A 26,536-nucleotide genomic window follows, 5' to 3' on the forward strand; every position below is an offset into this window, starting at 1 on the left:
CGTCACTCGCTCTGAGACCTAGAAGTGGTTGTTCCCCTTGCTCTGCAAGGGTTGTGGCGCGATGGGTAACGATGCTTCGTGAGTTACTGTGGTTGATGTGTGCAGAGGATCCCTGGTTCGAGCCCAGGTTGGGGCGAGGAGAGGAACGGAAGCTATACTGTTACACATGCAAGACATGTTTGGACTGACCTTGTGATATGCTCATTTAAACAGGAAGGTGGCTGGCGCGGCGGTCCTTTGTGGGCTCTGAATTTATGGTGGGAAATGGGAAGAAAAAAAACACAGCCACGCCAATGAAAAGCAAGGCTAATGATTGCTTTGAAATGCTTGCAGTTAGCCACTGATTCCTTCCAAACGACTCATTGTTGAATTTGCGATTTCCAACTTGTTGTGTAATCTTTATGTCCAATGGCCGATGAGTACCGAACTATAATTTCTCTTCATTATTTCTCTTCATATGACAAGGATTAAAAATAATTTGCCAGTAGATTGTGGACTTGATTCATGATGATGATGACTATAACGTGATTTGAAGTCATTTTATCTGTGACCAATGACCTCGAGCCTTCTTGGAAGGGCACTTGTAATATGGCAGTGGTAGGACACAAAGGGCTGAGATGTTGGCTGTCTACCCTTACTAAGGACTTACGTTTAGCGATGAGGTGGTGTTCACGATGAGTGACAGAAGACTGAGCCAATCAAGGCGCAATACTCCTATTTTCTGCTGGCTAAAAGTTATTATTTTTCAAAAGTATCTGCAATCTGATTACAATAAAACATTTAAAATAATTTAAAAAGACATAAAAGGCATAAAATACACTTTCTCCCCGGGTAGGTGTAGTTTGCCCCGGGTGAAAAGTGACTGACTGGGATTGTTCGACATTGCGTAGTGATGGGAGGTTAGCCTATTCTGTGAAGAGCGAGGCTGCAATCATTCAATTCGCCCTTGCACTCCTTCTAAACAACGCATTTACATTTTTTACAATTTGTCAAAAACGCAGTCCACTCTGTTACAGATTATAATTTTGGAAACAGAAACCTGTATGGAGATCAAATGTTTCATCGATGAAAACATTTGCTGAATTTCGGCCAAAATCTTGCTCCATCTTTTCCCACAGCCGACTACTGGGCTTCCTGTCGTCACCATATTTGGTAATGAGTGGAAACGCTGACCGGATGCTTCACATTTATACATCCGGTGAAATATCTGGCTCATTGTTTTATCTGTGTTTGGAGCTAGTTTTAGGAGGTTAGCTTCTCCATACCTACTTGCACAGACACAGGAGTGCCATTTTGGCAATGGATTCGCTTTTGAATATGTGAGTGGGTAGCTCTGACAGGTTACAGAAATGTTCGTTTTTTGAGCGTCTATGAAATGTGATTTGTAACAATTCGTCTAGCTAGCTTGCTAGGTGTCTAGTGTAGCTAACGTCACCTACTAGTTAGATAGTTACATGTTCATTGATGTACATTTCCATTCTTGCAGAAGCGCCGTATATGTCGCAATCTATGCGGACAGATACCTCAGTAACTTAATGGCTTTACCTGCGGGCATAAAAGACACGTTGCTACGAATCATGTCATCACAGGGCACGGTGACCGACCTAAACATCAGCCAGGTATTAGCTGTGTGTTATATGAAATACGGTTGTCCACTGTGGTTCTGGAGAATTCCTGTTCTGGAACCACAGTGGACACTTTCAGTTCTGACTGTGTGCAGGTTTTTGTTCCAGCCCAGCAGTACATATATCATCCACCAGCAGCGCCATAAATTGAGCTAGGGCATGTGTTTAGCCAAGGATTATGGATATACTGACAAGATACATCTCTCCACCCTAACAGTGGGAGTCATCCACAAAGCGACACAGCAGGCATTGGTAATTTTCCAGTACGTGTGTGTAACAGTATAACTTTAGTCCGTCACCTCGCGTGAACCAGGGACCCTCTGCACACATCAACAACAGTCACCCACGAAGTATTGTTACCCATCGCTCCACAAAGGCCACGGCCCTTGCAGAGCAAGGGGAACCACTACGTCAAGGTCTCAAAGCGAGTGACGTAACCGATTGAAACGCTATTAGCGCGCACCACCGTTAACTAGCTAGCCATTTCACATCCGTTACATGTGCACATTATACATCTTAGAGTAGTAAGCAGATTTAGTGCACTCTATATGTGTGTGTCTAGGTCATTAGGCTAATGGAAGCCATTACCTAGTCCAGTGAGTTTCATTAGACGTGCATTATGAGCATAGGTTTGCATTACTTAAGCACCATTAGACATGCACATGCATTAGGAGTGTGCGTGTCTGTTTATTTATGTATCATTGTTATGGTTACGCCACCAATAGAATCTTCCAATAAGAAAATGAAAACCAAGCTGAAGTGAGTGCAAGGCAAAATGATAATGGTGGCTAAATGCCAGAGGGGATGAGTCATTAACATAAAGAGGAGTTACTATGTGTGTGACGTAAGGATGAAAACTGAATAGAAAGTGTGTGCCAAGGCTGGAAAGTCAGTTGATCCATGAACCAGCTCGGCTTGTTACTTTGTAATAAAGTCTATTTGAATTCACAAGTTCCGGTATCTGAGAAATATTATTGAGCAAATATTTCCACGACACAAGCTGTCTACCTCCCACCTATTATTTTTTTTGGCTTGGTGGATACAATTCAATATAGTAATCCTATTTTGAATATTCGATGAGGGTGGTTGAGGTGAACTGCTTGTATTCAATGGAGAGATGCGCTATGCTACTAGCCTCATACCATGAATATGCATAGCTACCCTGAGACAACTACGATATGAAGTTTTTTTTCTCAGAGTTGCCGGGATGTCACGTGTCCTATTTATCAGTACATTTGTAACAACTTAAGCATTACAAAACTTCTATTTGATAAAATCCACCCCTCAAAATTTTGATGACCAAATTCGACACACTCTTATTGACCTCCATACAAAAATTGCTTGCTTGGTGGGCGAAACAAAAAAAAGACTACCTGTTGGAGACAGATTTCCCCCCGAGTTGGGCCTCTCTCTTCCTCTCTGGTTTGGCCAGCACTAACACACATGATTCTAATCAAAGTCATGTTATTCATTCTGTGTTACTACTGGGATAGAACCAACTCCTGCACACTTCTTACTGTGTTTGCCCTCAGCTGATGCATCTTGGGACACACAAGCTGGACATGGTGAACTGCAGAGTGTCTGACTCCACCCTGCAACAGATCTGCTGTCCGCAGCTCCGGACAATCCTTCTGCGGGGCCACCCCAGCATCACCTCAGATGGTACCTGCCTACCAAATGTAACAATTTCTGTGTTAAAAAAATCCGAAATCAGTTTACTATTGTTAGTCAGCACCTCTACCAACATTCTTGGATATGCACCAGCTCATGCTTTTTACTGGACCATCTCTTTGTTTACAATACAGTACTTTGCAATGTAATGAACATCATAATACAATACATCGCGGTTGATAATGGCTGACCCTTGCTGTGACCCCACTCTCCGAGGTTGTCTCAGGGGGAGTTGGGATATGCAAAAAACACATTTCCAATTTACACATGCATATAATACAGACTTGTACATGTGTGAAACTGGTCAAATTAAGCACTCATAAAGTAATTATTATTACAACACAATATGACATTTGATGTGATCTAATACAATTACATTGCTCTATACAACTAACATGTTGATTGGTCGGTTCTCTGTAGGTGTGAGGGCCCTGGCGGCCTCCTGCCCAGGCCTGCAGGTCGTGGACCTGACTGAGTGTGCTGCAGTGACCGATGAAGGGGTCCTGGCGCTGGCCCACGGCTGCAGTTCGCTGGAGGTCCTCTCCCTCTGGGGCTGCTCTGCTGTGGGAGACGCCGCCCTGCTGGCACTGGCAGGAAACTGCAGGCTTCTCCATAGCCTCAATCTCTCGGGAACCCAGGTAATTAACATCCAGGTGGCTTAGCAGTTCAGACGTCTTTTCCGTATTGTCTTGTCGTGTCCTGTATATATATATATTTACACCTTTTCTTCACATATCTTATATTTATTTTATTATCCAAGAACTCAACTACAAAAGCTTTCCTGCAAAAGCTTTCCTGCAACCCGCTTCACCAATTACAATAAGTATTATTTACCTCAATCTGAAAATCCATCGTGGAAGATAGCCAGGGGCTAATTCAGAAGCTAGCCTGAAAGCTAACCAGAAGCTACTCCGATAGCTAGCCAGAAGCTAATCTGTAGCTGCCCCGAAATTAGCCGGTTTGCTAGCTAGCGTTGGTGTTTCAGCTGCCCACGTTTTGCGGTCATCAGCTATTCCTTTAGCTCGATAATCTACCGGCACTTTTGTGCAACGCGACTCGGACCGGAGCATTCCGGGACTTTTTTTCTCTCAGTTTCCCCGGATTCCAACCGCAGGCTCTGGACACTTGCACCTTGATTTCGCAGCTAGCTAGCTGCATACCGTGTGACTATTGGCTTACGTCGACCCCGGAGCAAACTCAAATCATGCTGGAGCTAGCCAGCTGAGGAGTTCCATCACCATCCGGACCCGTTTCTTTTGTTGCTGCTGCAGATACGGAACCCCACCGGGCCTTCACGACTGACTGCCGACGTTATCTGCCCGAGGGATTTATCCAACCGGCAAATCCGTCCCGACGTTACCTGAACGCTCACCTGAGGCCCGCTAATCGTTAGCTGTCCTATCGGCTGCTATCTGAACAAAACCCCACTACACGGAACCTACCGACGGAAACGCACGAGGTATCTACAAACAGACCTCCATCCTATGCTGCTACCGATAGCCATATACCCGGCCAGCTGTCTGGATCGCCACGACCCCAACCAACCTCTACTCACTGGACCCTTACTGATCACTCGATTAAGCATGCCTCTCCTTAATGTAAATATGCCTTGTCCATTGCTGTTCTGGTTAGTGTTTATTGGCTTATTTCACTGTAGAGATTCTAGCCCTGCTCTCTATACCATATCCAACCTCTCAGTTCCACCACCCACATATGCGATGACATCACCTGGTTTCAATGATGTTTCTAGAGACAAGATCTCTCTCATCATCACTCAATACCTAGGTTTACCTCCACTGTATTCACATCCTACCATACCTTTGTCTGTACATTATTCCTTTAAACTATTTTATCGCCCCCAGAAACTTCCTTTTACTCTCTGCTCTAGTAGCTCTAGGCGACCAATTCTCATAGCTTTTAGCCGTACCATTATCCTACTTCTCCTCTGTTCCTCTGGTGATGTAGAGGTGAATCCAGGCCCTGCAGTACCTGGCTCCACTCCTATTCCCCAGGCGCTCTCTTTTGATGACTTCTGTAACCGTAATAGCCTTGGCTTCATGCATGTTAACATTAGAAGCCTCCTCCCTAAGTTTGTTTTGTTCACTGCTTTAGCACACTCTACCAACCCGGATGTTTTAGCCGTGTCTGAATCCTGGCTTAGAAAGACCACCAAAAATTCAGACATTTTTATCCCCAATTACAATATTTTCAGACAAGATAGAACGGCCAAAGGGGGCGGTGTTGCAATCTACTGCAAAGACTGCCTGCAGAGTTCTGTTATACTATCCAGGTCTGTTCCCAAACAATTTGAACTTCTACTTTTAAAAATCCACCTCTCTAAAAACAAGTCTCTCACCGTTGCCGCCTGCTATAGACCACCCTCTGCCCCCAGCTGTGCTCTGGACACTATATGTGAACTGATTGCCCCCCATCTATCTTCAGAGCTCGTGCTGCTAGGCGACCTAAATTTGAACATGCTCAACACCCCAGCCACCCTACAATCTAAGCTTGATGCCCTCAATCTCACACAAATTATCAATGAACCTACCAGGTACCACCCCAATTCCGTAAACACGGGTACCCTCATAGATATCATCCTAACAAACTTGCCCTCCAAATACACCTCTGCTGTTTTCAACCAAGATCTCAGCGATCACTGCCTCATTGCCTGCATCCGTAATGGGTCAGCGGTCAAACGACCTCCACTCATCACTGTCAAACGCTCCCTGAAACACTTCAGCGAGCAGGCCTTCCTAATCGACCTGGCCGGGATATCCTGGAAGGATATTGATCTCATCCCGTCAGTAGAGGATGCCTGGTCATTTTTTAAAAATGCCTTCCTCACCATCTTGAATAAGCATGCCCCATTCAAGAAATTTAGAACCAGGAACAGATATAGCCCTTGGTTCTCTCCTGACCTGACTGCCCTTAACCATCAGAAAAACATCCTATGGCGTTCTGCATTAGCATCGAACAGCCCCCGTGATATGCAACTTTTCAGGGAAGCCAGAAACCAATATACACAGGCAGTTAGAACAGCCAAGGCTAGCTTTTTCAAGCAGAAATTTGCTTCCTGCAACACAAATTCAAAAAAGTTCTGGGACACCGTAAAGTCCATGGAGAATAAGAACACCTCCTCCCAGCTTCCAACCGCTCTGAAGATAGGAAACACTGTCACCACCGACAAATCCACTATAATTGAGAATTTCAATAAGCATTTTTCTACGGCTGGCCATGCTTTCCACCTGGCTACCCCTACCCCGGACAACAGCACTGCCCTCCCCTCTGCTACTCGCCCAAGCCTTCCCCATTTCTCTTTCTCCCAAATACAGTCAGCTGATGTTCTTAATGAGCTGCAAAATCTGGACCCTTACAAATCAGCCGGGCTAGATAATCTGGACGCTTTCTTTCTAAAACTATCTGCTGAAATTGTTGCCACCCCTATTACTAGCCTCTTCAACCTCTCTTTCGTGTCGTCTGAGATCCCCAAAGATTGGAAAGCAGCTGCGGTTATCCCCCTCTTCAAAGGGGGGGACACCCTTGACCCTAACTGCTACAGACCTATATCTATCCTACCCTGCCTTTCTAAGGTCTTCGAAAGCCAAGTCAACAAACAGATTACCGACCATTTCGAATCACACCACACCTTCTCCGCTATGCAATCTGGTTTCAGAGCTGGTCATGGGTGCACCTCAGCCACGCTCAAGGTCATAAACGATATCGTAACCGCCATCGATAGGAAACAATACTGTGCAGCCGTATTCATTGACCTGGCCAAGGCTTTTGACTCTGTCAATCACCACATCCTCATTGGCAGACTCGACAGCCTTGGTTTCTCTAATGATTGCCTCGCCTGGTTCACCAACTACTTCTCTGATAGAGTTCAGTGTGTCAAATCGGAGGGTCTGTTGTCCGGGCCTCTGGCAGTCTCTATGGGGGTGCCACAGGGTTCAATTCTTGGACCGACTCTCTTCTCTGTTTACATCAATGACGTCGCTCTTGCTGCTGGTGATTCTCTGATCCACCTCTACGCAGACGACACTATTCTGTATACTTCTGGCCCTTCTTTTGACACTGTGTTAACAACCCTCCAGGCGAGCTTCAATGCCATACAACTCTCCTTCCGTGGCCTCCAACTGCTCTTAAATACAAGTAAAACCAAATGCATGCTCTTCAACCGATCGCTGCCTGCTCCTGCCCGCCTGTCCAACATCACTACTTTGGACGGCTCTGACTTAGAATATGTGGACAACTACAAATACCTAGGTGTCTGGTTAGACTGTAAACTCTCCTTCCAGACCCACATCAAACATCTCCAATCCAAAGTCAAATCTAGAATTGGCTTCCTATTCCGCAACAAAGCATCCTTTACTCATGCTGCCAAACATACCCTTGTAAAACTGACCATCCTACCAATCCTCGACTTCGGTGATGTCATTTACAAAATAGCCTCCAAAACCCTACTCAATAAATTGGATGCAGTCTATCACAGTGCCATCCGTTTTGTCACCAAAGCCCCATATACTACCCACCACTGCGACCTGTACACTCTCGTTGGCTGGCCCTCGCTTCATACTCGTCGCCAAACCCACTGGTTCCAGGTCATCTACAAGACCCTGCTAGGTAAAGTCCCCCCTTATCTCAGCTCGCTGGTCACCATAGCAGCACCTACCTGTAGCACGCGCTCCAGCAGGTATATCTCTCTAGTCACCCCCAAAACCAATTCTTCCTTTGGACGCCTCTCCTTCCAGTTCTCTGCTGCCAATGACTGGAACGAACTACAAAAATCTCTGAAACTGGAAACACCTATCTCCCTCACTAGCTTTAAGCACCAGCTGTCAGAGCAGCTCATAGATTACTGCACCTGTACATAACCCATCTACAATTTAGCCCAAACAACTACCTCTTTACCTACTGTATTTATTAATTAATTTATTTTTCTCCTTTGCACCCCATTATTTCTGTCTCTACTTTGCACTTTCTTCCAATGCAAACCAACCATTCCAGTGTTTTTTAGTTTTTATTTTACTTGCTGTGTACTCACTTCGCCTCCATGGCCTTTTTATATTTTATTTATTTATACATATATCTGTTTGCCTTCACCTCCCTTATCTCACCTCACTTGCTCACATTGTATATAGACTTATTTTTTTTCACTGTATTATTGACTATATGTTTGTTTTTACTCCATGTGTAACTATGTGTTGTTGTATGTGTCGAACTGCTTTGCTTTATCTTGGCCAGGTCGCAATTGTAAATGAGAACGTGTTCTCAATTTGCCTACCTGGTTAAATAAAGGTTAAATAAAAAAAAATAAAAAATTCAATTGAGTGAGTGAGATGGTTATTACGTTTTCACTGCAGATTCGCGCACAGATTGGATGACATATCTCTCTAATAAACTTAAACCCTGGGTTTAGGACTGAATACATTGTGAAGGCTGCGCTCCTATTCCTAAGACTTAGATTATCTTAGTATAACAGGAATTTATGGTTTATCCCTCTGGAATGCAGCATTGCCAGGTTGGTACTTTGACGCTTTGGAAGAGGAACATTTAATTTGTCATCTTATATGGCCTGAATAAGGAACAGGTCAGCCTGTTCCTCTTAGTATCTGTAAGATTGCTCAATCACACAGTTTCAAGTTGCCCTTTTCACTTAATCAGTCTGTTTTATAACTGTTTCTAAACTGCCATGTTATAACTTTTTGTGAAACAATCTTTTGTGGTTTCTGTTAACTGAGGTTGTGTCCTTGGTATGATTTGTCTGCTACCTCTGGGACTGTTACCTAGTGATATGTAGAAGTAACTGACTCATCCAAGTGGCATATGGCACCCCCCCCCCCCCACACCCCTCCCCATTTTTTTCTATAAATGTCTGCGTGAACAAAGAGTGAGTCTAATTGTTTTTTCCCTTGCATGCATGCTCGTAGTAAAGCTTTTGTATATTGAGATCCAACTGACTTCTGAGAGGTTTTTCCACCACAACGCACATTAGAAGTACCAAACTTCTGATGTAGCTAATGTACACTGCTTATTGCTTGTAAGTATTTAGTTGACAATCACCTCAGCAAAACTGAGTTCATATGCGCTTTGTTTCAGGTTACAGATGAGGGTGTCATTGGGCTGGCTACTGCACCGTGCTCTAATAGTTTGAAGGTAAGAAGACCAACAAATGTGCATATGAAAATCATTTCCTCATAGAGGACAATAAACTCTGTCCCTTTATGCTTTTGTTGTTGTGTAGATCTTGTTTGTTCAAAGGATCAATTAATACCCCTAGTATAGTATAAGTGTGCAAAAAAGTAGCTATGTGCACAAGTTCTTCAAGGTGATGCCTATGGCAGCAACTTAGTATCTAAGCACACTTGGAAAGATAATGTCCAACCTTGATTCAAGTCTTATTTGTTTTTATACAAAGACTTCCTGTTATTTTGGAGCCAGAGTATTATGTCTATGCAGACAGGGATCTATAAACTGTGATTGGATGTGTTGTAGGAACTCCAGTTGGCCCGATGTCGTAACCTGACAGGCAAGGCAGTGAGGGCTGTGCTTACAAACTGCCCCAACGTCCGCATCTTTACCTTCGACGGATGTCCTCTCATCACTGGTGAGCCTTTAGCTCAAAGTATAAGTCGTCTACTATAACAGCGTTAAGAATGTATCGTAAGCTCACTCCACAGCTGATTAGAAATGTTGCCGATGGAGTTATCCAATTAGATCTTTTGATAGCTTAAACAGTTGGTAGGTTGAGGGTGGTCATGTGTGTCTGCGAGCAGAGAGCCTGGTATGGGGACCGGGACAGTGGAGGAAAATGTACTGTTAGCAGCACCGTCTGTTTCACTAGCCCAGTCCAGACCTGTATGTGTGTTTTATAAATTGGTATTCAAAAGACAAGTGTGGTAAATTTTCAACTGTATAGTGTTAGTTATTTACTCTGAAAATTAGAACCTCACGGACACTAGAGAAGCTTAATTCTTCCCAAAGGGTCGATACAGTTGTAATTCAGACAACCGACATTTCACACAAGCACTGATATTTAACCCTTTCTCCGAGGCTGAGTCTCCTCCTCCACAACCGAACAGCCAATGCATCTCTGCTGCTAGACAGAACCTTAGTGATATCTGTTCTTCCTCACTTCATCTGACCTGACCTCTACCAAAAAAGTGCTCACTCCTCCCTAACTCAAGGCTGTCATGGTTATTGATACCAGACTGTCTCTCTTCTCCTCCCAGAGGATCTCTGATGGCTAACAATAACATATCCTGACATAATGTAAACGTTATGCATTACACTCTCTCCCACAGGGACATTGTTAGTTTCTAAAATCTCCACCCATCTCCTCTTATCAATGCCTGCCACGTGTTATTGCTTCCCTGCACTCAACACATTCCAAGCTTAGTTGCACACACTATATACCTTCCTCCTATAACCCTTAACTTCTGGTGTAGACCCTCTAGATCTTAGCACTCCATCAGTGACATGAATAAGTATATTTCACATTCTCAAAACCCAACAACAGCTAAAACCTTAACCTCCTTTGCCTTTCAGATCAAGAGGCCCTGCATAACCTTTTAGACCCAGATAAGTTCCAACAGTTATCATGGACAGTGTACTGAGGGAAAAGTTACCCATAAATGCAGACCTAGGAACAGATTACCCTACCCACAATCCTTAACCTACCCATTAGATTATCTGACCCTGGATCAAGGCATTATGAGCAACTTGTACTTACTCCAAGGGAGCACTGAAGAGGATGGCAGGAGGAGGGATGGAAAGAACACACACAAACTCCTTAAAATGATCGAAGCTTCTGGGACCAAAGTGACTGAACTAGGCTAATGGTTGTTATTTACAGTCCGCTAAAGAAAAAAACACCGGTCTCAGTAAATCTTAGCTTTGTAGTGTGATTATCATCAATAACAGTGGTTGAAGATCAAACCTCGACAGTTAGTTGGATGTGCTGCTCAGTGTTGTATTCTCTGTCAATGTTTGCAATTTATACACAAAAACTTTTCATATTTATTTATTCTCTAACATTTTTTTTTTGTAAATGCACTTACATTTACATTACATTTAAGTAATTTAGCAGACGCTCTTATCCAGAGCGACTTACAAGTACATACATTCATACTTTTTTTTGTACTGGCCCCCCGTGGGAATCAAACCCACAACCCTAGCGTTGCAAGCGCCAAGCTCTACCAACTGAGCCACTTAGTACTTTCTTTTCACCGTACTTCATTTGAGATGTCCTTGCTGTAACCTGGTTGTATGCACGCAGCACCCTGTCCTCGATTTAGAAATTGTTACTCAGTTTTTGTTGTAAATATGTAAGCACGAAAGTAGTGATACAATCTTACATTTGGAAATAAATAATATGTTGGAGCAAAGTCTGTTCAGGTACACTGTGATGGGAACTGGCTGTTTAACTATATGATGCATTATTATTATCACACTTAATAAAAACAGGCCCATGTAAATATTTGTAGTTTGTAACATGGAAAAAACATGCTTCTCTCTCTAATATCTGTTTGGACCCTTCACATAGTAGTACGTTCATTGCATGTATGTTAGGTAAAGGCTCTTCTTAGGACGGTATGGGCTTCTTTGCCTTTGTACTTCTTATATAAAACAAAGAAGATAAGATGTACCAATGTATACATGACCTTCATTACAGAAGGTATGCTGATGGAAACATGATGCACCTGAGCTCAATTTCGAGTCTCATCGCAAAGGGTCTGAATACTTATGTAATTAAGGTACTTTTTTTTAATTTAGCAAAATAAAAAATCTGTTTGCGCTTTTTCATTATGGGGTATTGTGTGTAGATTGATGTGAGAACATTTATTTAATACATTTTTGAATAAGGCGGTAACATAATGTGGAAAAAGGGAAGGAATCTGAATACTTTCCAAATGCACTGTACATTTAGAATACATTTCAAAGATAAGAAAAGTACAAAGGCAAAGATGGTAGCTGAGAATTAATCAAAGATTCGAATATTTTAGCTAGGCAAGAAGGCCGATAATTATTTAGGTCACAAGGGTCATAACCTTTGAAGGGGCATACATGGACCACCTTACAAACCCTTGGGATAGTACCAGGTTAAAAATAAGGGTTAATGATTCAGCAATCAAAGGCAGAGAGCTGCAGCAAAAATGTATCAAGCATATCAGCACCAGAGGATGTTTTTTTACATCAATCTTAAGCAAGGCATCTAGCACATAACAGATAGTAAATTGTTGAAATGAAAACAAAGATTCCCTAGAAGTTGACAGATTAACCGTCGAGTCTGGCAGAGGGAAGAGCAGATGATTGACTGACCAGGGTCAACTACACCACCGTTTCTCTCAAATAAAAAGCCTGCCGAGATAAAATTATGATTAAAAGCATCACTTATCACATTCTTCTCAGTTATGATGCCAGTCAGGCAGAACTTGATAAGGCAGGGATGAAGAGGAATTTGTACGCTTCAGTGCATTTACTGTTTTCCAAAATCAGAGCTTAAAAAGTAGCTTGATTTAGCTTTCTTAAATGAGGTAGTACATCTGTTTCTCAATTGTCTGAAGGATTGCCAGTCCACTAGTCAGTTTTCCTTGCTTTGGCCCAAGGCTGATTTCTCCTCTGAATGAGCTCAAATAATTTCCAAAGAAAACCAAGGGTTTAATCTATATTTGACTCTGAATTATTTAAAAAGAGTGTGTTTATCTGCCAGAGGAATAAATATGGAGTATAATTTTTCTAGAGCCAAATCAGGGTCAGGAGGTAGTGGCTAAATCAGGACATGTCATGAATGAGAGTAAGGAGTGTGGATGCCCCCTACTGTTAGGTCATTGGATTGCAGTCTGACTGCAGTGTAAGTTTACATGCTTTATTGTTTACGCAGATGTGATTGATTGCATTTGAAATATGTACTGTATTACATTTGTTACTTGTCATTTTCAATTCATAGATCTGTGTACAACCCATACTACTGTGGCATTATTGCAGGGTTTTAGTCCCGTGTAGCTCAGTTGGTAGAGCATGGCGCTTGCAACGCCAGGGTTGTGGGTTCGTTTCCCACGGGGGGCCAGTACAAAAAGGTGTGAATGTATGTACTTGTAAGTCGCTCTGGATAAGAGCGTCTGCTAAATGACTTAAATGTAAAATGTAATGTAAATGTTTTGTATAAAAGAGATACGGTTAGGTTTGAGATGTCAAAAGAGGTGGTTGTTTAACGACAATACATTTGACTTCATGGCAAAGAAGATTGACAAGTTTTGATTGTGTCAATGCCAGGCACTTACTGATATCAATTCCACAATCATATGTCAAGTGTCACGAGTGCTCTAAAGCACATACAAATATGGTTTTGTGAAAGATGTCTGTCAGAGTTCAGGCAGGTAGCGCCACACAGTGCTGCAGGTCAGTCCATAGTTCTCCTCTCTGACAGCTTTAGGCAGTTCAAACTGAGCCTCCTGACGCAGGAGCCTCCTGATGCCGTGTCCTTCAAACTGGGCCCTCCCCGGGTCTCCTATCAGGACCTGTGTCCCGTGGGTCTGGATGCAGCAGTTTAACCAGCTGTGAAGGCTGTCTGCCAACGCCTCCTCATAGAACATGTCTCCCAGGAGGATGAGGTCATATTCCTTGGGCTCTGAACTAATCACATTCTCCGTATCACAAGGGAGGGGGTTCAGGCCATTCAGCTCACAGTTCAGCTGGGTTGCGATGGCTGCAACTGGAACGAGGGAGAATCAGGACAGAGGTCTTCATACCCCAATGATAGAATCAATCAGTGAAATGTACAAAAGTGTTGTCTTACCAGGGTCGATGTCATTGGCTACTACATGAGAAGCACCGCAGAACTTGGCAGCTATAGCAGAGGCTCCACAGCCGCACCCCAGATCTAACACTCTCTTGCCCTGCGACACTCCAGGGTTACTCAATAGATACCTGGAGAGGTGGTGGGTTATATTATGGGCTTATTAGTGGTAATTAATTTTATCAATTTCATTTGAATACAATAGTGCTTTCAAAACAATAACGTACCTGGCGAGTGCTTGTCCCCCTGGCCAGTATATTGCCCAGAATGGGTCAGAGAAAGGCCACAGTTCTGGTCTTGCATGCCAAAACCGACAATTTGGGGTGAACAGTCTCAAATGGATTTCTGGGGTCAAGTTATGCTTTCTTACTATCTCAGTGTTTTCTATAATAAAGTTCTTTATATCATTATCCGAGGCGAAGCCTTGAAGGTACCTATTTGTACTAGTGCAAAGTGTTTTGACAATGTTCATATAACCAAAAACTCCAAGCCTGGTTAACATTTTGTTAGCTAGCTAGCTACCTAGCTAATTAACGTATTACATTTAAAAAAGCATTCCATCAAACGCAAACGTACATAGACACGTTCACAGTAAGCTAATTACCTGCAAGTCTACCAACTATATAGCTACCGACGGTTCAGTATTTTTACCCATTTCACACAGAAATGTCAACATGTAAATCCTAACCAAGGAAGGCACAAGAGCGTTGTTCCCACACGGAAGCAAAACATGACAGAACCAAATAAATGCACAACGCGTATATGATGCCACTGCACTATAGCGAATAGTACTTTTGGTTCCGCTCTGTATATTTTTTTCAGCCAACCTCATATAGATGGGGCCAAGGCAGCATCATCTTCCCACTGCACACTCAGCGCCATTTTAGGCAGATTTCAGAACATTTGATTGGGCAAATGTATTTATTCAAAAATTGGGTAATTTGGTGTCTCTTGATTGAGTAAGAATCCTAGGCATGCATGTCAGAACATATTATAACATGCTATTACTATTGTTAGGAAAGAAATTAGATAAGTAGACATGAACGGAAATAATCACAGGAAGTGCACAGCTCTACTGTGCGTAGTGAAGGTGTACACAAAGGGTGCCCAATCCCTCCATTGAAAAAAATTATGTCGATACTATCAAAAAAATGTCAAGATACTATCTAAAAAAAAAAGAGTAGATACTAAGTCGAAATTTTGAGATAGTAGACCATACTTATAGGAAATGTTTCTTCATTTGTAACAGTATGTGGTGATTTCAGAGGTGACACCACAGGTCCCAGACTGGTGGTTCCGGATCTGGTAGGCTACCTAACCAGGTAAAACTTCAGACCCTAGTTCTAGGGTATGACATAGAAATAAATCAGCTGTTAAAGAGTTTTATATGGGCTATGATGGGACTAGATGTTTTCGAAGCAGGTCATATTGTTTTTTTACTAGACAACTGCGATTGGATAATAGAACTGAACTTGCTTTATGCAGGGTTGCATAGTGTAGGACTTTGCATCTGTAATGTAAAGGTTAATCACACAGTATGTCATCACCTTTGAGTTGATTAATTCAATAAACTATAAAAAATAAAAAGATTTGCACACTCCATATATAAACTCCCAGTAATTTATTGGGTAAATCACCAACGTTTCAGCATCACTGTGCCTTCTTCAGGATAACATCATGAATACTTGAACAAGATTATGTAGACAAACAGTGCAATTAGTGCAACCAATGTGAGGGGTGAGTCATGATGATTAAGTTAATTAGAATGAATTGAGTGAAACTGTTAAAAAACAGTAGTTTATGGCATATGAAATATATTAGGCTATTGTTATCATATGCAAACATAATTGAATATTGTACATAATATTAGCATCAACATACATTATTGTTTAATTCAATTTCACATATTTAATTAATTCAAACCAATAATTTGGGATTGATAAAGTCTAGGTAGCCTAGCCAGCCAAAGTTTAAATATACACCAAATTTGATCACATTCATATTTTCTCTTAACACATACACGTATAAATAGGCACATTTTAGGCTATAAATACATAACATTACCGCTTTGTTTCCCCTGGCCAGAGGAAATCAAGAGTGCATAGGCTTCTCTAGGCTACCTGCAGCTGTGGTTGTTATCAGTAGGCTACAGTAGATCAGACTGAAGCACCCTGTTAATTGTGCATGAGTTGACAAATCATGATGAAAATCAGTCTAAACAACAGTACTTTGTCCCTATTTTCAACGCTACTGTGTCAATACTTTTTTTATCAAAAGTGTTGGGGCAAATGCCATCTGGCCAGTAGTTTGTGCTGTGCTGATCACTGCAACGTGGATAGATGAAAATTGCCACATAATGCTACAAATGAAGGAATATATATATATGTTCTACTATCTCAAAATTTGAAGTTAGTATCTCGAAATTTGAAGTTAGTATCTTGCAATGTTGAGATAATATTGACATTGTAATGTTTTTTTGGTGGTGGGAATGGGCTTCCATACATTGTACGTTTGAAATGAAACATACCCTGAGAGACTGTTGTTTTGTTGGTACTGAGATTTCACTGACATCTGAAACTGAAAGGAGATCACATTGAGTTTCAGATGTCAGTGAAGTCTCAGCACTGACAACAACAGCCTTTCAGGGTATGTTTCATTTCAAACTTACAATAGGTTTGAGGTTGACCAGAGAACAATAACAAGTGCTTGTGATGCAGGGATGACAAGGGATGTTCTCTTGATAAGTGCGTGAATTGGACCATTTTCCTGTAAAAATGTAAGGAGTGCTTTTGAGTGTCAGTACTTTTGGGTACTTTTTACAGAGTTTTTTTCTTTAGGAATTTAGTGAAGTAAGAGTAGAAGTTGACAAATACTGTAACATGCTGACCACATGCGAGCGTTGCAAAATAAATGTGCACATACTTGTTATTCAATCATTGCACCACACTGCAATCAACGAGTGTGTGCATAGCCAGGCGCTTGATGAGCTGCATGTCCCGCCTCTCCCATCTCCTCAGTGGTTTTTAGGAGCATATACCCACATGGGTGATTGAAAGATGAACTGAGGTCCACACTCCAGTCAGTAGTGGTAATGCACATTAAAGTTGGTTGCCAACCACCATATAAAGTTCAAAGAAGAAGCCTGAAGGAGGAGAGCTTACTAGAAACAAACTCGGTTTACCCTTTTATCTGTGGATTAATTGTTGGAGTAGAGGACCTTGTGCCTTTCAGGTAAAATAACAACCCAATGTTTATATCCCAGGACAAATTAGTTAGCAACAGCAAGCTATCTAAATTGGCACGAATGTTTAATGCTTTTCGACATGTTCCCAAATTAATATAGTTGGTTCAGAATTTTTGATCTAATGGGGTCTGGTATGGAATAATTTCCCTTTACCTAAGTGAATTGTTTAAAGGCGTTGCATAGACCCTCAAATATTTCCTTGGGCTCCTGAGTGGCACAGCGGTCTACGGCACTGCATCACAGTGCTTGAGGTGTCACTACAGACCCTGGTTCGATTCCAGGCTGTATCACAACCGGCCGTGATTGGGAGTCCCATAGGGCGGCCCAGAGTTGTTAGGGTTTGGCCTGGGTAGGCTGTCATTGTAAATAAGAATTTTTCTTAACTGACTTGCAATAAAGGTAAAATAAAAGGTAAGGGCATACTTAAGGGTTTTTTACATTCGCTTGAAGCAAGTCTTTCTGCCATACAATCTAGTTTCCATGGTGACGCCCTGATTCGCTGACTAAACGGCTAGTCAAAGCAGGGTTGCCATGTCTGCAGTTTTCTGCTAATTGGGCTACTTTGAAAACGAACTATTGTTGCATACATATCCAGATGATGTTGCTGCATACTATTTTGCGCAAAACGATGTCGGTGTTCGAAGCGTAGCGTTAGTCCACTATTGGCTGAGTCACGTGAGTGAGAGGAGACATCTTTTTAACAGTCATATGTGGCTATTTAGATCGTCATTATGCCGACAGTAGTTTTTTTCCAACCGTTTTCCAATAAAACATTTACACTAGAGCTGATGCTTCACAATATTTTGTGTTTTACGCATGCTCAGTTCTTGGGGGCTGCGTGAGTGGACATTTTAAATGGAATTTATGGAACTCCCTCGCGTGCTTCTGTAATGGGGAAAAGTCCAATGAAACTGACATTACACGTGGAGAATGATACATTTGCATCTGTTAGCTATCAAGTAGCCTATTACTTTCTATGGCATTGTAGGCTACCATCTGATATGTTGAAACGACTATATCACAGCCCTTACAAAAAAAAGATTGCAGTTTTGAAACTGCAGTAACTTCAGTCACTGGTATTTTGGATGCATTAATTGCAGAATATCTGCCGTTATACTGCACTCTACCTCAGTGGCGACCCACCTTTTTTGCATGTTACTTTGGCATTAATATGTGCCAGATTTAAGTTTGCAAACAAAGTATTTTTTTGTGTGAAAAATGTGCATACAAACTTGGTCTCTTTTTTGCCTTGAGTAAGGCAGCTCCAAAATGCAGGTATTTCAGCCAAGCTCAGTGCTTTCTGTGATGGTGGGTCAGCCAATGGAAAATACAGAGCTTTAGTAATGTTCTCTAGTTGTGTTGTGATTGGCTCAGTGTTCTGTCACTCATGGGGACACTATGTCACCGCCAAACCTAAGGGTAAAACTCAAATTCAGTGGAGTGGGTGTGTGGTCCCGAGTTCAATGGGTTCAATGGTCTCTTTTCACATCTTAAAGGGATAAACATTCAACATTGGCCATAGTGTCAATCCAGCATGACTTTCGCCGTGCTCAAAACAACTTGAAACTCAGAACTGGGAAATCTGATTTCAGTGAGTTTGAGACAACTGGGAACTCTGGGGGATAAAATGAGCTCCGACTGGGAAAATACGTTTGAACGGTCATCCAACTCGGAATTGCAAGTCGGGGACTCGGGCCTTTTTCTAGAGCCTTGACCTGACGTCTTCATGACTCAACCTTGTTCCCAGTTGTCTTGAAATCACCATAAATCCAGAGAATGCCAGAGGTCATTGGTCACAGATAAAATTTCGTCAAATCACGTTATATCTACAGCAGCTTTGATTGGACTGCTGATTTTGGACTCACAAGTGGAGTCCAAAAATGTCTTGTATGCTGCTGCATAAATATAATACTTCTGTAGCTAAGTGTAACAACTTTCCTCTTCTTCTGACGAGGAGTAAGAGATATCAGACCAATGTGCAGCGTGGTAAGTGTCCATTTTTAATATAAAAACTGAACACTACAAAAATAACAAAGTGAATAAACAAACGAAAATCAAAACAGCCCCGTATGGTGAAAACACAGACACAGGAAACAACCGCCCACAATAGACAACAGGCTACCTAAATATGGCTCCCAATCAGAGACAACGACTGACACCTGCCTCTGATTGAGAACCATACTAGGCCAAACACATAGAAATAGAACAACACATAGAATAACAACATAGAATGCCCACCCCAACTCACACCCTGACCAAACTAAAATAAAGACATAAAAAAGGAACTAAGGTCAGAACGTGACACTAAGAAAGTAATACTAAGTGTATGTTGTGTAGTAAGCTGTTAGTAACCTATGTGCCTCACCCTTATAATTTGGTCCCGTTTCCCCTCCTAATTTCACCTACTGTTTTGACTTGGTGGTGCACATGTAGCCTATAGCCTGTTTTAGAGAAATGTAATTGTCAAATATTGTAAGAGCTTTCTTTGTCTACTTATATGTCCCCTATATTTATCCTACGCTTCTGACTTGGTGGACAGGCAGAATAATGTAAGAACAGCCCATGTTCTGAATTCTGTCGCTGTACATTTCAAAAGTGGTGAACAAATAGTTATATTGACTACGTCCGTCCTAGCTCGCTCATTGTCTTCATTGAAATTACGGATTGTCTCTTATCCACTCTTCATCCACTTATTCCATAGTTTGTACATCTCAATTGTCAGTAGAAACCACATTTGTTTAAGCAAGTCAGCCATGTCAGCTATGTTTTTTAAAAGGCAGTAAATGAGGCTGAATTAACTGTTTCGCTGCCAGACAAGGCTCCGCTGATAGGCAGGTGTAGCAGTGATAAGGTGTTGGGACTGCTGTTGCAACTCTGTGGTTGGGACAGCTTTATGTAGGCCCTAACAGTTTGTGGACACCGTTTGTCACTGTTATCGTGAAATTAATGTATTGTTTAGTGTTGTGTAGTGGGTTTGCTGGCATGCATCTAAAACACTTTTTTGGTTTTTCAAGAGGTAGCAACATCATATCCATGCCATCAACAGCAATTTTCTCAATTTAAATTACATTTTAGGCCAGAGCTTAAACTGGGTTCGGGAAACCAGACCTTATTGTTTGTCAAGACTGGTGATCATTTCTTTTGAAATTAAGGCGAAATAAACTTCCCTCAGCTTTCGCAAGAACTCAAACAGCTCATTAGTACTTCACATCGGATGTGTATCAGGGATAAGCAAGTTTCCCTTCCTCTTCCTGACTAGTTTTCAAAAGACATTATCTGACATTACTCAGTGCCAAAATAGCCTTAAAATAAGTGGTTATGGTCAAGAAAACACCCGTGCTGTATTCATTACGCCGATACTTTTGCCAAACATTTAATCTGTTGCTAAATGTTTTGCAACAAACTGTTTACTCCAAACAAAACACAAATGAGAGTTTCTATTGAACAAATTCAGGTAGGTCACTCCCAGTTTTGTTCCGTTTGCTTTTTATATGGGAAACGGTTTACGTAATGAATACACCCCTGAAAACCTGATGTAGTCGTTTCAGCTGATATCATCAATGCCCTCAGGTGGTAACAATGCCTACACACATACAATCTGCACATAAAAGACTTTCTCAGAGCTATGTTTTGGGAAGACCTTGTCGAATGCATTTCTTAAAACCATTTCTTCTTTCTCCAGCCATGGACATCGTAGATCCCATCTTGGGCATAGCGGAGAAGCTCTACTCTCTATGCGGTGAAGTGAAAGCCAACAAGAAGCGATGTCAGCGTTTGGGTATGCGCGTAAAAGCCTTGGAAGAGCTGGTGAGGGCGGTGAAGGGGCCGGGGGAATACCCTGCCCATGTGAAGAACGGCTTGGGTGAGCTCAAACTCACCTTAGAATCTGCCCAGGATGTGGTTAAGAAATATGCCAGTGCCAGCTACCTGAAGCGCATCTTGAAGGCCTACGACCAGGGAGATGATTTTGAGAGTTTGAATGAGCGCTTGAACGATGCAGCTCAGGTGCTCTCGCTTGCCCTGCAGGTGGACCAGAGACAGAAGCTACAGCAGGTGTTTCAAGAGGCGACACGATGGAGAGAGGATGAGGAAGACAGAGAGATTGATTGTCTGGAGCTGCAAAAATGTGAGACACAGGGTACACCATATGTGGGGTGGGGCAATTTCAGGCAGGTGACATTGTGCCAATTATGGATGCACGATATCGGTGAACATATCGTTATCGGCCAATTACTTATTTTTTTGCTAAAAATGCCGACGTCTAGTTTAACGCCTATGTGCAAAACTGATATCAAAGCCGACGTACGTGCCTATATAACAAAGGTACGTGACGTAATGACGCCACATAAAATGTCGAGCTATACGTGAAACACAGCATTCCTAAACTAGCCCACAATGTCTGCTATGTGGATCGAGCAGTCAAAAAAACAAAATTTCAGCGAGACAACTCAAAGGCAAAATCCACTAAAGCCAAGATAATGGAATTAATTGCCCTTGAAAATGAACCGTTCTTTGTCGTGGGTGATGTTGGCTTTCGCCGACTGGTCGAGCACCGGTTAACACTACTAAGTGCACTATTTTTCCGATGGAACGCCTAGTCTTTGCCTGTCAAAAAAAGATACAGTAGCACTGTCAAAGCTGTACAAAAAGTCAGCAAACAAGTAAACACCGGCCACGAACGATGTGTTTACAATACCGCGTTTGTAATAAAGCATAATTTGTTCGACCGCAACTGCTGGGGTAGCTAGCATTAGCTTGCTAACGTTACCTAGCTAGCACCAATACAACCAGCCTGAAAACAATTACCAGTAGAAACTGCAGTCATTTTCATTATTCTTATCAATGATTTAGGAATCCTTGTGAGTAAGTATTAGCTAGGTTGCCTATTGAAATTGAATTTAAGTTCATGCAAATAAATAGCTAGCCAGCTACTAAACCCTGTTGCCCAAACCTAACGTTATAAGCAGCCAGCTCGCTTCATCTGGCTAGTGAGGCTCGACCGGACCGGGTTATGTGCTGTGAAGCTAGACACAATAAGGACTAAGCGCAATAGTGGAATTTGCGTTTTGCCTTCAAAATAAATGTATGTCATTCACAGTGATGCAAATGAATACAAATAGTAGAATTATACCACACTTTTATTTTGAAGGCTAACCACAAAGTCCACTATTGTGGCTAAACCTTATTGTGGCTAGTTTCACATAGATGGGTCCGACCACCATTAATCAAATAAGAACGGTTTTATAAATTAGGGTTATTTTAGATGATGACACATAGCTATATGGTTTGCTAGCTAACTATAGCTACTGAAACAGATTATGTCGTGTTATTTGACGTGTATCTTTTTTGACACCCAAAGACCTAAACGGCGTTCCATAGAAATCCTGGAAAAAAGGAACAATGAAACATCACAGCAAGTAAGTGAAAGAAATAGGTTTATATTATGTTTTACTGGTATTGGGGACATGGGTAAATGCCAACAAAATAACTATTTGGTCAGTGTATATGTAACCTTTATTTAACTAGGCAAGTCAGTAAATAACAAATGTTTATTTACAATGATGGCCCGGACAACGCTGGGCCAATTGTGCGCTGCCCTATGGGACTCCCAATCACGGCCGGATGTGATACAGCCTGGATTTGAACCAGGGACTGTAGTGACGCCTCTTGCACTGAGATGCAGTGCCTTAGACCGCTGCGTCCGTGTGTGTGTGTGTGTGTGTGTGTGTGTTAACTATTTAACTGTACTAGAATGCTTAAGGCAGCTAACATTTTTAATATTGGTTATCGGTATCTGGGTTTTTTTGGCAAGGAAAATATCTAGTATCAGTATGAGACAAATGTCATATCGGTGCCAATATAACCCACAGTGCTACAGTCTCTGGCGGAGGGCACCAAGGAAAGATTGGACACAATGCATGAGAAAATGGATTCCACCAAAAAGGATGTGAAGGACATCAAAGCAATGTTGGAAACCTGTGAGTAAGCCTATATAGATAAATGTCTAATTTAATGTAACTAAAAAAGTTTTGTCCTTAGTTGTTGCCAATTGATCACATTCAAACATCATACGGAATTTGGTAACTACTATTTAATTTGGATTCTGAGCAACAGCTGGGTTCATTAATCTCACATTCCCCAACTAGCACCAGGTGATAAAAAGGGGCTGAGAGTCTGTTTGTTCCTGTGTGGTTTACACCTTTCTACGTTTTTGTTTGATACTACAAGCACTATTGTTCCACTCACACAAACTATATTGACGGCACTCTGCAGATACATTATGTGCATGGGATGGTAAACAATGTGTCGTTCAAATCAGATCCCAAAACACAGCACAGTTTTGCATCCTGCACCAGGCAAGCACCCTCCATCCGCACTGTATTTTACAACACTGTGTGTTGTCCTGTGGTACCTTGAGTTATCTGTGTAATTGATGTGTTATGTTCCTAAGTGCCTGTGTGACTTTATCTTATTGGCTTTGTTGTGTTATCCATTTACAGTACAAAAGCCCAGCATTTTAATTCAAGACATCAGAGAGATTAAGCCAGAGGAGCTGACCTACGACATGCCCAAAGAGCCCATATTAAAAAATGAAAACTCAGTTTTGTACAAAGGAGAGTATAACAAATTCACAGTAGCCATCAAAAGATACACCTACCCAAGGAGCACAAGCCCAAGGTATGTAGCGTAGCATACAAGACATCTCAGAATTATTGTAGTATAAACTTCAGCTCTAAACATCTATTTTCCTAATCGGTAACGTTTGTCCCACGCAGTCAGGTGAGAAGCATCTTCAAAAAGGAGGTGGAGACTATGAAGCGCTTTGAGTCGCCAAACATCCTGCGAATGTTTGGGATCTGTGTCCAGCAAGAGTGCGGTGAGTGGGCTACTCTATTTGTTTTACAGTATGTGAAATAGTTGCTGAACAAATAGGAGATGGGATATAATCACCATGTGATTGCAGGATATGATATCAAAATGTGATGATGATGTGCCCTTGTTGCATTTAATCATCCTTTTCTCTACCCTTGTTGTCCTGCAGGTCCCAATCCAAACTACCTTATTGTGATGGAGTTTTGTGAGAAGGGCAGTCTAAGAGAGGTGCTGGATTCCCAAAGTAAGCTGCCCTGGGACAGAAGGGCCCGCATGAGTCTGGATGCAGCTCAAGGCCTTTACAGGTATAGTATACCACTCTTTACCCTGTGCCTTACACACGTAGACCAGACAGTACACCTATTACACATGAAGCACCATCTCTGCCATATCGTTGCCATAAATGTGTTATATTTATACAATTTGAACTAAGGAATTGGCCTATCATACATTTATGTTAAATAAGGTCTCTGTCGCAACCAGTACAGACACCTTCAACATGAAATGTTGGCGGACATGAAAGGGTTCCACCAGCGTGGTGGAAAGCGACACCAAAAGCTGGCTAATAAAGTCACACCTCTGATGGTCGCACCCCTGCCACAGCCAAATGTCACTGGGTACACATCGGGTACAATTTGACTAAATTCAACAGAGGAACGTTGGATGCTATTCATGCATCTTATGATCCACCTATTAACTTCTACCCACCAATAATATACAGTATGCTCTGGTGTTTCCCCTTCACTAAAATAATGGGTACACTGTATCTGTGCCCTGTGCCTCGCTCACCAAAGTTCACAGAACAAGAAAGTGTATCCTAATCACACTGAGCTACCCTGACATGACTAGCTAATCCCTCTCTCACTGTAGATTACACCAGTCTGAGAAGAAATTTCAAGTGCATGGATGCATCAACAGCAGAAAGTTCCTAGTAGATACTGGGTACAGAGTGAAGGTATGAGGTTTAATGCATTCCACTACACATCCATGTGTGTTTGGCACTACAAAGTGATAGGCGAAGTACTCCACCTCAATGTAATTGTTGTGTGGTCAGCTAGGAGGTTTGGAGCTGGCGAAAACAGAGACTTCGTTGAAGAAGCCTAAGGACCGGAAGAGCTGCTCCTTATGCTGCAGCTCCTTATGCTACAGCTCCCCGGAGCAGCTTGAGAGTATCAACAACCCCTACAACAAAGCCTGTGAGATGTACAGGTCAGCATTCCATCACACACTCAGATATTGTAAATTAATGTAAAATCACAAACCCATTAAATTTTTTATGTTGAAATGGTATTTGTTAGTCTAATCTAGGCCCTCAGTCTACTGCAAGCTCACTCTGTTTGAATTGTGTTCATTGCAGTTTTGGCATTGTTCTGTGGGAGATTGCAACCCGCGAGATTCCCTTCAGAGGTGTGTGTCAACTCTGTTAGTAGAAAGGCTGTGTTTAATAAACACTAACAGCAATGCCAATGATACATCTGAAAATAGCATGGTTGGGTTTTCTCTCTCTCTATAAGCATATGGTTGCTCTGTCATATTTAGACATCTGTCATTCCATTTCTGTTTTCTCTTGTCTTCTGATCAGACTGCTTACCAGAAGAGGTGTTAAAGAGGGTGAGTAAAGACAAATATACTGAACCTCTTCCTGAAGACTCCCCAAAACAGTTGGGAGAACTGATCAACGCCTGTCGCTCCTATGACAGCTTCCACAGGCCAACGGCAGGAGGTAATACCTTTAACACACACAACTAATAGGCCTAGACATTATGACATACTGTAGGCCTACATACAATTATTTCACCTGTTCCATATTGATTCCTATTTGTCCTGTTATCCTTGTTTCTTATTTCCATTCTGATCATCATCATTAAGAGGTGTTATAATACCCAGGACAGATTGTGTAATCAAGTCTGTCTCTTTCAGTGTTGGTGGACAAGCTCCGCAAAGTGGTGGAGCAGTTAGAGGAGGACTAACAGAGTTTCATCTCCAGAGCTCTCAGAAACATGGCTGGAGAAGAGGATAAACAAGAACAGTTATCAGCTCCAGTTTAAAAACATCAACCGACCGCCCCAAATTCATCATGGGATGATCAACACCACACCTACAGACGGTTGATCAAGTGCCTGTGATGTCATTTAAGCCTAGTACATTTTCACATCATTAGTCAGGAATAACTTTGAAACTGTGAAATGATTTGCAATTGATTTGACAAACTATTGAAGCAACACCATCAAATGTTTGCTACTATGGTACAAAGCTTTGAAAATAAATAAAATATTTAATAATGAAGCGATTTGTTTGTGAGTGACAAATTACAGTATTCAGGCC

At 42.0% G+C, this 26,536-nt stretch overlaps 2 protein-coding genes across 6 annotated transcripts; one reads left to right on the forward strand and one right to left on the reverse strand.

Moving 5' to 3' along the window:
* The first annotated feature begins 886 nt into the window (after positions 1 to 886).
* Positions 887 to 26,497, forward strand: amn1 (antagonist of mitotic exit network 1 homolog (S. cerevisiae)). 5 transcript variants are annotated; one of them, XM_055922326.1, is made up of 16 exons: positions 887 to 1,152; positions 1,487 to 1,619; positions 3,158 to 3,287; positions 3,717 to 3,934; positions 9,396 to 9,452; positions 9,792 to 9,903; positions 21,021 to 21,464; positions 23,209 to 23,316; positions 23,839 to 24,016; positions 24,115 to 24,215; positions 24,381 to 24,516; positions 25,082 to 25,166; positions 25,266 to 25,420; positions 25,569 to 25,618; positions 25,794 to 25,934; positions 26,132 to 26,497. In XM_055922326.1, exons 2-16 carry the CDS (start codon positions 1,536 to 1,538, stop codon positions 26,179 to 26,181), a joined length of 2,049 nt encoding a protein of 682 aa, XP_055778301.1. In that variant the 5' UTR covers positions 887 to 1,152; positions 1,487 to 1,535; the 3' UTR covers positions 26,182 to 26,497. The 5 variants fall into 5 exon arrangements, with proteins under 5 accessions (XP_055778301.1, XP_055778302.1, XP_055778304.1 ...); XM_055922327.1 differs by lacking the exon at positions 887 to 1,152 and adding an exon at positions 1,166 to 1,319 and having other exon boundaries at positions 25,794 to 25,822; XM_055922325.1 differs by lacking the exon at positions 887 to 1,152 and adding an exon at positions 1,167 to 1,319.
* On the reverse strand, positions 12,048 to 16,628 carry etfbkmt (electron transfer flavoprotein subunit beta lysine methyltransferase). Its single transcript, XM_055922330.1, has 3 exons — positions 14,322 to 16,628; positions 14,095 to 14,225; positions 12,048 to 14,010 (listed from the first exon to the last, which is right to left on the reverse strand). The coding sequence occupies exons 1-3, from the start codon at positions 14,594 to 14,596 to the stop codon at positions 13,661 to 13,663; spliced, it is 756 nt and encodes a 251-aa protein (XP_055778305.1). The 5' UTR covers positions 14,597 to 16,628; the 3' UTR covers positions 12,048 to 13,660.
* Positions 26,498 to 26,536: the final 39 nt, after the last annotated feature.

This window comes from Salvelinus fontinalis, chromosome 5, assembly GCF_029448725.1.
Source record: "Salvelinus fontinalis isolate EN_2023a chromosome 5, ASM2944872v1, whole genome shotgun sequence".
NCBI lineage: Eukaryota > Metazoa > Chordata > Actinopteri > Salmoniformes > Salmonidae > Salvelinus > Salvelinus fontinalis.